This window comes from Meriones unguiculatus, chromosome 3, assembly GCF_030254825.1.
Source record: "Meriones unguiculatus strain TT.TT164.6M chromosome 3, Bangor_MerUng_6.1, whole genome shotgun sequence".
In the NCBI taxonomy this organism is placed as follows: domain Eukaryota; kingdom Metazoa; phylum Chordata; class Mammalia; order Rodentia; family Muridae; genus Meriones; species Meriones unguiculatus.
Genome location: NC_083351.1, coordinates 175,564,194 through 175,576,606, shown reverse-complemented (window position 1 = coordinate 175,576,606; position 12,413 = coordinate 175,564,194). Strand labels below are relative to the sequence as shown.

At 43.4% G+C, this 12,413-nt stretch overlaps 1 protein-coding gene across 3 annotated transcripts in view; it reads left to right on the top strand.

Moving 5' to 3' along the window:
• Klhl8 (kelch like family member 8) overlaps positions 1–12,413 on the top strand; it is a 47,888-nt gene that overhangs the window by 23,665 nt on the left and 11,810 nt on the right. For all 3 annotated transcript variants that reach the window (XM_060381053.1, XM_060381054.1, XM_021657486.2), the window contains exons 3-4: positions 8,288–8,836; positions 10,017–10,203. In XM_060381053.1, coding sequence (XP_060237036.1) covers positions 8,288–8,836; positions 10,017–10,203 — 736 coding nt within the window. The remainder of the gene's footprint in view (positions 1–8,287; positions 8,837–10,016; positions 10,204–12,413) is intronic.

The following is a 12,413-nucleotide window of genomic DNA, read 5'->3' as shown; positions in this document are numbered from 1 at the left end:
TCGTCAGTCTTGGGGGGCCGCTGGTCAGACAGCTGCTCAGCCTCTCCAGGGTCCGTGAAGTATGTAGTCATTCTCTTTAGCAGTAGGACTTCACTAGGAATTTACGGAGAACAGCAGATCACCTCGGCACTAGCCTGAGATGTTTGGGAGTTCACGTAAGCCCTTGGGCCAAAGCTCTATAGATGTAGTAGATGTAGTCCAGTCCTGCCGCTGGAGGCTTCGCTTGGTTGAGAAAGATGTCTCTAAAGTTTTCTCTGTGGCTTCTTTGATCACCTTCATGTATGCATATGTTTGAGGAAGCTTCCACCGTAGTGAGTTCTAGTGTGACCCCATAAATGGCCCCTATTGTTAACTGTCCCTCCTATTTCCATCCCTCTCTGCACTTAATCATCCTACTCCAGTCTCCTATCCCGTATCCAGCTCCTCTTCCTGGGGCAGTCCTGTCCTCTCTGGCGTCCCTTACCAGGAACCTAGCCTCTGGGTATGGAAATTGCAGCATGCCCATTGGAGGCTTAAAAGCTAATATCTACATATAAGAGAAAACTTTCAAATTCGTCTTTGAGTCTGGGTTACCTCCAGATGATGTTTTTCTAGCTCATTCCATTTACCTGTAAATTTCATAATTTGACTTTTAAACAGCCGAATAATATCCATTGTACAAATGGACCACATTGTCCCTGTCCGTCTGTTAGTGGACGTCCACGTGGTTTCCAGTTTCTAGCTACTGTGGATAGGCAGCAGTAAGCATGGATGAACAAGTCTCTCCGTGGTAGGATGGAGAGCTCCTTGGGTATATGCTGTATATGCCCAAGAAATTTAGAGCTGGATCTGAGCCAGATCTGCCTCAGGTTCTGAGGAGCTGCCATGCCATGCTGCTAGCACACACTTCTATTTCACTGAGGTTAAAGGTCCTGCGTGGGGGGGGGGGGGGGGAGACAGGGTTTCTCTGTGTAGCCCTGGCTGTCCTGGACCCTCTGTAAACCAAGCCAGCCTCTGACTCTGCAGTGCTTGGATCAAAGGTATGTGCCACCACTGCCTGGCAAGTTGAGTGCTTTTTTTGTTTGTTTGTTTGTTTGTTTGTTTGTTTTTGGGAGGACAGGAGGGAACTGGTTTTTTGTCATTGTTTTGTTTTATTATACCTTTTTTTTTTGGCTTTCTGAGACGGGGTTTCTCTGTGTAGCCCTGGCCGTCCTGGAACTCAGACTGTAGACCAGGCTGGCCTCAGATTCAGAGACCCACCTGCCTCTGCCTCCTCAAACAAAACACACATACACATAAAATAAGCCTTTTAAGAGAATTTCCACATAAATGGGGGGGGGAAAGACTAAAGGAACAGGAAGGGTTAAATGAGGTGGGTGGGGAGCAAGAAAGAAGATCACAAGGAGAAACAGTTAATTTAGGAGTGTCGGGCAGAATATGTAAGCTGTTATTCTATGTTTATAAAATATAACCGCCAAGCCACCTCTCCAGCTGGTAAGCTCTTATTTTAGATGCATGCTGCCTTGGGAGGATTCATTTCCTGAGGTAAATCCGTGTAATCAGTGTGTTTCCTTTGATGATCATTGTGTCTGGGACAAGAATTTCTGAAAGACAAGCCCCATGAAATTTTCTGTTCTGTTCATTTATGAGGCCACCAGCTCATTTAAACTTTAGAGCAGATACTGAGGGACTTACCTAACAAGTGGAAAGAAAAATATGAATAGTGCGCTGCCTGGAGGGAGTTTGAAATTGAGCCAGAGATGGGCACAGTAGCCTGTGGCATTTTTATGGAGGCCTGGAGGAGGATCCATTAGTGATGTCTGGAGGTGATTAGAGGAGGATCCATTAGTGATGTCTGGAAGGTGATTAGAGGAGGATCCACTAGTGATGTCTGGAAGGTGATTAGAGGAGGATCCACTAGTGATGTCATGTCTGAAAGGCAATTAGAAGGATTTACATTGAGTTAATACATTGCCTTCAGGAGGTAAAACTTGTCTACGTTCTATTATGTTTACTAGTGGAAATGTTTTAAAATGCTATATATATAAGGCAAGCTCTGACAGTATATATGGGTGAGCATTTTTACAAACTTTTTTATTGTTTAGGTGCTAGTGAGTGAACTAGTGAGTACTCACATGTAAGCACACACTCTCACCTCTAAGTAGGGCTTCGTGAAGGCTCCTGTCTTGTTGGGGAGAGTTCCTCTCTAAGGGCCATTCCGTAGCACCCACGCCAGGATTGTGCTGTCAGTGCTAGCACTTCATAGACACTGCTGCTCACATGCAACGTGAGAGCGTCCCTGCCCCTGCTGCGGGCTCAAGTTCTTTTGATCTGACAGGGGTGAGCGCCCAGGAGCATGACTGTTCTGCCTGCATGTCTGTTGTGCATCACTTGTGTGCCTAGTGCCTGGAAAGAGCCCAAGAGGGCATCTTGTCCCCTGAACCTGGAGTGGAAGGTGCTGGGAACTAAACCCAGGTCCTCTGAAGAGCAGCAAACGCTTCACCGTGAAGCCATCTCCCCAGCCCCAGCCCTGTAGCAACTCTTAATGTTGCCAGAATATATACTATTTGGCTTTTTTTTTTTTTAATTGTTTGGGTTTTTTTTTAAGCCAGTGCTCAGAGGCTCTGTTCATGTTTTCTAAGCTTTTAAGTAGTGTAACTGGTGGCTGTCAAAACTTTCAACTATCCAATTAAGAGCAATCATTCTTAAAGATCATCGAGAAACAGTGTGGGAACTGCATTGTGGTAACACTTTCCAAAGGGAGAAAAGGTGAATTGATATATTATAACATTCCTTCCTGACCTGAAAGCAGCTGATACTTCTTTATTTATTTCCATTCTAAAGGCAGGGGAACACAGCTCTGCCCTGTGCTTCTAAAAGGACACCATGTTGCTGCATCCTCGGAGGAGGAGGATGAACCTATGAGCGTTCAGTTCATTTCAGTTCATTCCCTGCGTCTCTGGTGGCGGGCAGAAGGGGAAAGGCCTAAGCTAGTCCCAGCCAGCCATTTTATAAGCCACTGACCCATGCGCTCAGAGCTCACATGATTTCTTCATCTCACACCCCAGCACATGGGGTGAGGCGAGGCTTTCAGAGCACATCCCAGCTGTAGCTTAAGAAAAGGGTGATAATGGAGCCAGCCCCCTTCACTCAGCCATAACCGCTCTGCAGTGTTATAGTGTCTCCTCAGCCCTTTCAGCTGCTAGCTCAGGTCAGTTCCTTAAGTCTGTTTTGTGTTGCTCAGAAAGATTATATATGTAGTTTATTTCAACTCTGAAATGTATTCGGAATTGTCCCCATTATACAATGTAAAAATGAAGGAGAGTGAGGTTAGTTACTGTGGAACAGTGTCTGGCTACTTGTCATGTGGTAACTGAGTACATGCTAAGATTAATTTGAGACTGATACATCTATCTAACCTCTCCCATTTTAGATCTTGACAATAAAACTTTTTGGCCACTAAGAGTAATTTAAATTAGTTAATTTTTTTTAAGTAGTATTATTAAAAGAGCAAAATTATCAGAAGTTAAATTGAAAACTTAAAAGTATAGCTAGTTTGGAAAAGAAATTTGGATACAGGTTTTTTTTTATTATTTTGTTCACAAAGCAATAGTTTCAGAATAACCATGCTACTGAAAAATGTTGCGTAGTTAAGGAATAAAAGGAAAAAACAATGAGGAAAATGTTCCTTGCAACATACTGACCAGAACACGGGTTGAAGTCTCCCTGAGGTGAGGAGTCACAGCATTGTTGCAGGATGTGGAAACTGCTCCCTGCTTTTGACAGGCAGCTTGGCAAAATGTAACAAGCCGTAAAACAAACAAACAAAACAAAACATGGGGTCCAAAGTTAAGAGAAAACACCCACCTTTTTCTGTAACATGTCGTCTGTGTGTAAACCAATAAAAATTGACATGGTCTAAATGGCTAATGTCAGATGATCAAGTAACATGTTACAGTATAGAAGACCATTCAACTAAACAGTAGAAGTATCACAAAGGCTTCAGAGACTTGACAATAATTATATATTTACTTTCAACTTGCATGGAAGTCTTTGAAGCAGATGAACTAGCAAGTTGGCAGTCAAATTGGGAGCAAACTATCCTGTGCTTTTCTGTGCTCACTGGGTATTTCAGACTGAAAAGAAATCTTGGGGAAAACTATTTTTTTATTTATTAAAATTTATTCACTTTGTATCCCAGCTGTAGCTCCCCCTCCCTCATCCCCTCCTAAGCCTGTCCTCCCTCCCTCCTCTCCTCCCATGTGGGGAAAACTATTTTTGTAGGTCTATAGATAAGCCAACTTCTAAGAGAATTGACAGTAAATGGGATTATAAACACTGTTTATCAACAGGTTTGGCTTATTTCACCTTGTAGTTCGGCAGTGCACTTGTTGTGTTAAGAGTTCTTAGGCCATGGGTATGAGTATTAGTCAGTAGTAAAACGGAGACCACCTGCCACCCTGTGTCCATTCCTCTGTCTCCATGCCAACCTTAGAGGCCTTAACTGATCCAGAGGCCTTTGTTCGGTTGTGTTTTGATCCATAGTGGCAAATTTTAAGTATTTCAAATTTTTATTAAGAAATAATTTCAGTAATGTTCATATTCTAAGTATTTTTCTAAGGTTTAAGGTGACATGAGTTTTTTCTTACTATCTTGAATAATCCATATGTTTGTTCTTTGATCTAACAAAAATAACAAAAATGTAAGCAAGAAAATTTACTAGTATTGAGGACACACATATAGCATATATCATACATATGTATTACATGGCACATATTTCTTTGACTAATCATGCAGTTATTTTGTAGCTTACATGTTTATTTAATCCAGTTTGAAATACCAAGTTTATATATTTCTAATTTCTGATTAATTTTTTTGGGGAACTGATAATTATTTTTATATATCAGAAAGAGAAATACAGAAATAAACTTTACAGAATATGATAACATATATACCATCAAAGAAGAGTTGGTATAAGAAATAAAGGCCAGATTTTTCTCTATTTCATATGTGGTTGTCCAAAGATCTTTAGTCTTTAGAACAGATAGTTATTCTAAAAGAGTACATTTGGGATTGGGAGGTCATGGCCATATTTTAAGGTTTTGTTTATTTGTTTTGTTTTTTTGAGACAGGGTTTTTCTGTGTAATCCTGGCTATCCTGGACTCTCCTTGTAGACCAGGCTGTCCTTCAACTCACCGTGATCTGCCCGCCTCTACCTCCCTGAGTAAGGTGTGTGCCACCACGCCCAGCTAATTTTTTTTTAATCAAGAGTTTTAGAAAGGCAAAGTTTCATTATAATCTACTTGAAAACAATTAGCTGGCTGTCTTAGTTGCTATGAAGAGACACCACGACTGGGCAACTTAGGAGGATTTTATTGGGTGAGTCCGTGAGCATTGTGTCAGGAAGTGTGGTAGTAGCAGCAGGGAGGCAGGCATGGTGCTGGAGCAGTAGTTGAGAGCTTACACATGGAGACAATAACCTGGAGGCAGAAAGGAGAGCTAGCTGCGACAGGCATGGGCTTTTGAAATCTCAAAGCCCTCTCCCAACAAGGTCATATCTCCTAATATTCCCAAACAGTTCCACCCACTGGGAACCAAACATTTAAATATATTAGACTATGGGAGACCATCGTCATTCAAACCACCCCTCTGGCTATTGATTTTTACAGCATGGGTGGGAGATTAGTATTAAAATAGTGATCCTCTGGAAATTGCATGACTCTACTCTGTGATACTATTACATGATGGAGTGTTGTCAGTTTGAGGAGCAGGGGCTGGGAATTGAATTTACAGCCTCACACATAAAAGGTGAGCCCACTACCATTAAGCTGTAGTCCCAGCTCTTGCTGTTATTTTAATGGTATGGTCTAATAATGTTTGTTATAGCCTATAATTATCATGGCGGTGTATCTGACCTGCTATCACAATCAATAAAAGGCTCAACGCCTAATAGAGTTTATAATAGTCTCGTATCCCCTGGGATAGGGCAGATATTAACCCTCTAAACTATCTTTACCTCCCAGCCCCATCCCAGGCTACCTCCCATCCATAGTTCCATAAATACTTGCTTATTCTTCATCTGGGCCATCCCTGTCAGCAGTGTGTTCCTCTCTCACGCTAAGCTGTGGTGCTCTCCCCTTCGGTTCTCTTCCTCTTTGTTCTCTCTCCTGTGATCCTCTCCTGTCCCCAAAGCCCTCAAACCTTAGCTCCACCCACCTCTGTCTGCCCTGCTCTAAGGCTTAGGCCTTTTATTTTTATTGTTTATTTTATAATTGATTCACTTTTACATCTCAATTGTAGCTCCCTTTCTTGTCTCCTCCCAGTCCTACCCTCTCTCTGTCTTCCCCCCATCTCCCTCCCCTAGTCCCCAGAAAGGGGGAGCCCTCCTCTCCTACCATCTGACCCTAGTCTATCAGGTCTCATCAGGACTGCCTGTATCCTCTTCCTCTGTGGACTGGCAAGGCCCCCAGGGGGAAGTTACCAAAGAGTGGGCAACAGAGTCCATGTCAGAGACAGCCCTGCTCCCCTTACTAGGAAACCCACATGAAGACTGAGCTGCCTATTGGGTACGTCTGAGCACGGATTCTAGATCCTCTCCTTGTGTGTGGCACTTGATTGGTGCATCAGTCTCTGCACACCTCCCTGGGCCCAGAGTTTTTGGTTTTGTTGGTCTCCTTGTAGAGCTCCTGTCCCCTCCAGGTTTTTCTATTTCCCTACTCTCCCATAAGACTCCCTGCACTGTGCCCAAAGTTTGGCTGTGAGTCTCAGCATCTGCTTTGATCCCCTGCTGGGTGGGACCTTTCAGAGGACCTCTATGGTAGGTTCTGTCCTGTTCCTTCTCTTCAGCTGCTTCCAGGCTCGGTTCTGTTTGCCCTTTGGAATGAAAATTAAGCATCTTCCCTAGGGTCCCCCGTGTTATTTAGCTTCTTTGGGTCTGTGGATTGTAGCATGGTTATCCTGTATTATATGGCTAATATCCACTTATAAGTGAGTATATACCATGTGTGTCTTTCTGTTTCTGGAATACCTCAGGATGATCTTTTTTTAGTTCCATCCATTTGCCTGCAAATTTCATGATTTCCTTGTTTTTTTTAGCTGAGTAGTATTCCATTGTGTAAATGTACCACAATTTCTGTATCCATTCTTCATTTGAGGGACATCTAGGTTTTTTTCAGTTTTTGGCTATTACGAATAAAGCTGCTATGAACATAGTTGAGCAAGTGTCCTTGTTGTATGGTGGAGCATCTCTTGCTCGGTATGTGCCCAGAAGTGGTATAGCTGGGTCTTGGGATAATTGGGGAACAATTCCTTCTCTTCACATGGGTACAGAAGATGGTTCGACGTTCTTAACAATGCCCGTGGCAGGGTGGTAACCAGATCTCAAGGCACTGAAATTGTAAGACCTGGGGTCTCACAGCTCAGGAGTTCAATCGCGCCCTTCCCAGAAACTCCCCCAGACCAAGACTCGTTGCAAAAGCAAGAGGTTTATTAACCATTGTACAACGGGGTCACCCCTGCCGGTCAGCAAAGAGTGGCACCGGGAGACAAAGGCCTTTAGGTTTTTAAAAGAAAAATTGCGGGAGATTTGAAGATTAAGTTTTGGCAATTTAGGATTGGATGAGGAAGCTATAAAGTAAGATAATTGGTTAGGCTTAGGTGCTCAAGCTTGGCCAGTCCTGCCAAGTGTGGATGCAGCTACAATTGAAGGTGGGGGTGGTTAGCTCATCCTTGAAGATTAGGGCTGCAGGCTCTTGGCTGGAGGTCAAAAGCTACTCAGAAGAAGTCTAGGTTTGTTGCTAAGAAACGCTATCTCAAGGACAAGAGTCTGGTCCTTTTTTTGCTGAGTGAAGGTCATTGCTTGCTTGCCCTTTTTTATATCTGTCCTCACACTCTCTGGAAAGGTACTAAGAGGCTTTAGCTTAACCTGGACCTAAAACTCAAAACTATAGGCTTTAGAGGACATATAGGTTACAAAGTTAGCCTAACCCTTTCAAAATGAGCATTTGAATACATAGCACCAGACCAACCCCCAACACTCAGCCCTCATATATTTGTTAAAATGTTAATTTTAGGCTACCTTAAATATATTTACTATTTCAGAAAATGATCCTCAAATATGAGATAACAAAAAAATAATAGTTTAGTGTGGCTAATTTAGAAGGTGAAAATTACCCGACTTTCAGAAAGTGGCGTAGCTTGAAGGCTGAGCAGCTACAGGACTTGAGCCTTCACGGGAGTCCAGCCTGGGTAGACCACGGGTCCCCTGGTGTGGGACCGCCTCCTCAGTGTGCCTGTTGATTTGGACAGGTTGGCTCGAAGCTGATCTCCTGTCACAAGCTGGTGCTGGCCTGTGTGATCCCCTACTTCAGAGCCATGTTTCTCTCTGAAATGGCTGAAGCCAAGCAGGCGCTGATTGAGATTCGGGACTTTGACGGTGACGCCATGGAAGACTTGGTGAAGTTCGTCTACTCTTCGAGGCTCACGTTGACGGTGGACAACGTGCAGCCCCTGCTGTACGCAGCGTGCATTCTGCAGGTGGAACTGGTGGCCAGAGCCTGCTGCGAATACATGAAGTTACATTTTCACCCCTCCAACTGCCTGGCAGTACGAGCCTTTGCCGAGAGTCACAACCGAATAGACCTGATGGACATGGCGGACCAGTACGCCTGCGAGCACTTCACCGAGGTGGTGGAATGCGAAGACTTCGTGAGCGTGTCGCCTCAGCACCTGCACAAGCTGCTGTCCTCCAGCGACCTCAACATCGACAGCGAGAAGCAGGTCTACAGCGCTGCCATCAAGTGGCTGCTCGCCAATCCCCAGCACCACCCGAAGTGGCTGGATGAGACACTTGCACAGGTAGGGTCCAGGCGGGACCATGCGCACGAGTGTGTTAATGCCAGGTGTCACTTGTCTGAAGGGGTTAACGCACTATGGTTAACTCTTTGTGCCCTGTGCAGGTCCAGCAATGACACATGTGGGTCTGTGGTGCCTGAATGGTCTTAAGCGCAGACATTGAAAATATTCATAGGAAGTAGAAACGGACACTGTGTTCTATTAGTTGAAAATGGCTCTAGGGAAACAGCTCTCCCAGTAATTCATGACTTACTTCATAATGAAGCTTCTAAGTTTCAATGGATCATTTTCCTAATGACAGTATTGCTAATGACTGTAGACCTGTGCTGGAAAGACCACATAACAACTGTGCTTGTATCTTGTGTTCCCTCTTCCTACCCTGGAGTTGCCTTCTGCTCTCCCTCCCTTGCCGCTTCCTCTTGTTTCATTTACTTACCTTTTCCTGAAATTAATGCTTTATTAAAACTCTAATTGGTAAAAAAAAAAAAACTAAAAAAAACCACGTTGGATTGCGGTTGGGGTGTAGCTCAGTAGCCAGACTGCCTGCCGTGCATGAAGCCCTGGTTTGATCCTCAGCATAAGGATGCTGATGCTTACCTGTGGTTACAGCACTTAGGAGGAAAAGGCAGGAGGATCAGAGCTTGGCTACACAGCCAGTCTGGGCTGCATAAAAATCTGTCTTAAAACGAAAACAACTAAAAAACTGAGTACTTAATCCAATTTGTTGTTGTTTGTAGACAGGGTCTAGCTCAGACTACCCTAATACTCTATACCTCAGGCTGGCCCCAGATTCACAAGCCTTCCATCTCAGCCTCCCAAGTCTGGGATTATAGACATGAGTCACTATGTTCAGTTATGCCCAAATTTTATAAAAATTTAATAGTGTTAGCAAAACCTTAATTTATTAAGAACAAATATTTATTCTCAGAGGAAGAAAACCTATTCAAGTGTGATTGTAATTGGATTTTTAAAGCTCAAGTAACAATTATTTTTCAACTTCTAATTTATTTCACATATAGCAGGGGTTTTTTGCATGTTATTATTTATACAAAGCTGGGAATTGAAGCCAGGGGCTTTGCATGTGAAGGACAAGGTCATAGCCATAGTCCTGTGATATGTGAGAATGGGGTATATGGATTCTGTTCCTGCTTAAGTTTTGTATCACAACTGTTCATGATCTTAGGTTCGTCTGCCATTGTTGCCGATTGATTTTCTTATGGGTGTTGTGGCAAAAGAACAGATTGTCAAGCAAAATCTCAAATGTAGAGATCTATTGGATGAAGCAAGAAATTATCACCTTCATTTGAGCAGCAAGCCGGTTCCTGACTTTGAGTACACAGTCCGGACTACCCCAAGGAAGCACACTGCTGGTAAATTAAGTTACTCATTTTGTCAGATTGCCAGGGAGGATATTTGACATAGCTGAGGGTTATGTATGCCTAAACTAATAGTCAGAAAATTAGTGTTTGATTGTTTTACCTAAGAATTGGTCAGTAGGTATATGAATGTATTCATGATTCTTAGTGTTCATCATTTAGTTTTATTAATATACAGTTTTTTTTGTTGATTTTGGTATTTGGTTTTATGAGACAGAATCTCCCTGTAGCCCAGGCTATCAGGGCTCTGCCTCCTGAATGCTCAATCACTCTTGTGCCACTGTGCCTGCCTACAATAAGCCAGTCTTTTAAAAGGCTGTAAGTCCTACAAAATTTGAAGCAATAGCTTTTCCTTTGAGGTCTTGGACTGGACACTATTGGTGCCTTTAGAGTACTGTTTGGGAATTTGTTTGGCTATGTTGCTTTGTTATTTGTTTATTGACATGCCTTGAGATTGACGTGTTCTTCAGAAAGGCTGAAGATCGTTAGACTCTATATATATATATCTATATATATATCTATATATATATCTATAGTGCCAAGCATTGAGACTGACAAACTTCACATATAAATCGGAAGAAAAGCATAAACCATACCCAGCATTTGTGTGAAGGGCTAAGCTCCTAGAATGGAAATCTCTTACATGTAAGAAGCATGTGACTTCTCACTAGGTGATACCACGTCAGACTATATTTCCAACCCAGGCTGACCTCGAAGTCCTGGTGTACTGCAGCCTGTCCTAAAATCCCTGTGTAACCTGAGATGGCCTTGAACTCTGATCTTCCTGTCTCCTCCCATGTGCTGGGATTCCAGACATGTACCATGAACACATCACATTTAGTTTTATATTTGGATGATGAGAGAATATAGATGAAGTCCAGCAGCTCAGCAAAAGAAATCTTGTATAGAGGTGTTCTCTGTGTTGGTACCAAGGAGTGCTGTGTGGGGCACAGCCTGACAGCCACAAAAGTCAGTGGTAGGGTCTGAGCACACCTGCTTCTGAAGATGTTCTTCTAGGCAATTCACCTGAGAAAGACTGTCTCCTCCTCCTCCTCCTCCTCCTCCTGCGCCTGCTCCTCCTCCTCCTCCTCTTCCTCTTCCTCCTCTTCTTCTTTCTCTTCCTCCTCCTCCTCCTCCTCCTCTTCCTCCTTCTTTCTTCTTCTGGAATTCCAGTTGTTAGTTACATCCAGGCAGCATTTTCACTTTAATCCCAGCACTTTTTTGAGGCAGAAGCAAGTGGGTTTTATCTTCTGAGTTTGATGCCAGCTTAGTCTACATAGCCTCTTCCAGGCCAACCCTGTCTAAAAAAATTTTTTTTTCTATCACAGAATTCTGTTTTTGTGAATCCTGCTTCATAAGTTAAAGATGTTTAATTAGGTTCTTTAAGCTCGTCATTTTCTCAGCTTGTCTGTTGCTCTGAGGGATAAACTCTAGTATTTTGTGCATACAAGGCAAACATTCTCCAAACCCAGATCTAAATTCAAGGTGTAAGCAGGCTAGGGTCATGCCAGAATGCACCAGACATCCACATACGTGTCTCACATAATCATCAAAACATTCCAGAGTAGATTTTAACAGAGCCGGCCTTTCATCAGATGGGTTTCCTCCATTTTAGGAAAGAGGACTAAGAATTAGGCCGGAGTTATCCAAACCACACAGAGACAATGGAGAAAAGGATTTGCATGCGGATATTTTTGTTGCCTGTTTGTTTCATAACGTGTTCAGAGGTGAGCTGTGTAGCTTTCACTTAGAGCAAATGTCATCAAAGAGCAAGACTGTGCCCTGGGATTATAATTCTACCACTGTTGTTACATTTGACTAATTTCTTAATTGTTCAAGGGCACACTGTTTATTATAAACGTGACACGTGATCTTTCAGTTCTCCTGTACTGTAACTTCCCTGACTCGGCATTGAGCAAGCAGGAAGGGACTCCAGCGGGTAAACGCATTTGCAGTCACTGGCAGACATCAAATGCTCGCCGTGCTGCCGGCTCTGGAATGGGGTTAGAAAGGCAGACACACGCCTGTGTTGGGAGAACAGACAGATAAACTGTGCAGAGCACTGCAGACACCTTGCTGTGACAGTGTGGGGTGAGAAGCCGCTGGTGGCTGCTCTGTGAGGGACAGGAAAGGGTTAAAGAGGAAATAAAGCTCAGACCTTGTTTTAGACCAGAAATAACCTTCAGGACACCGGTGAGGTGTTC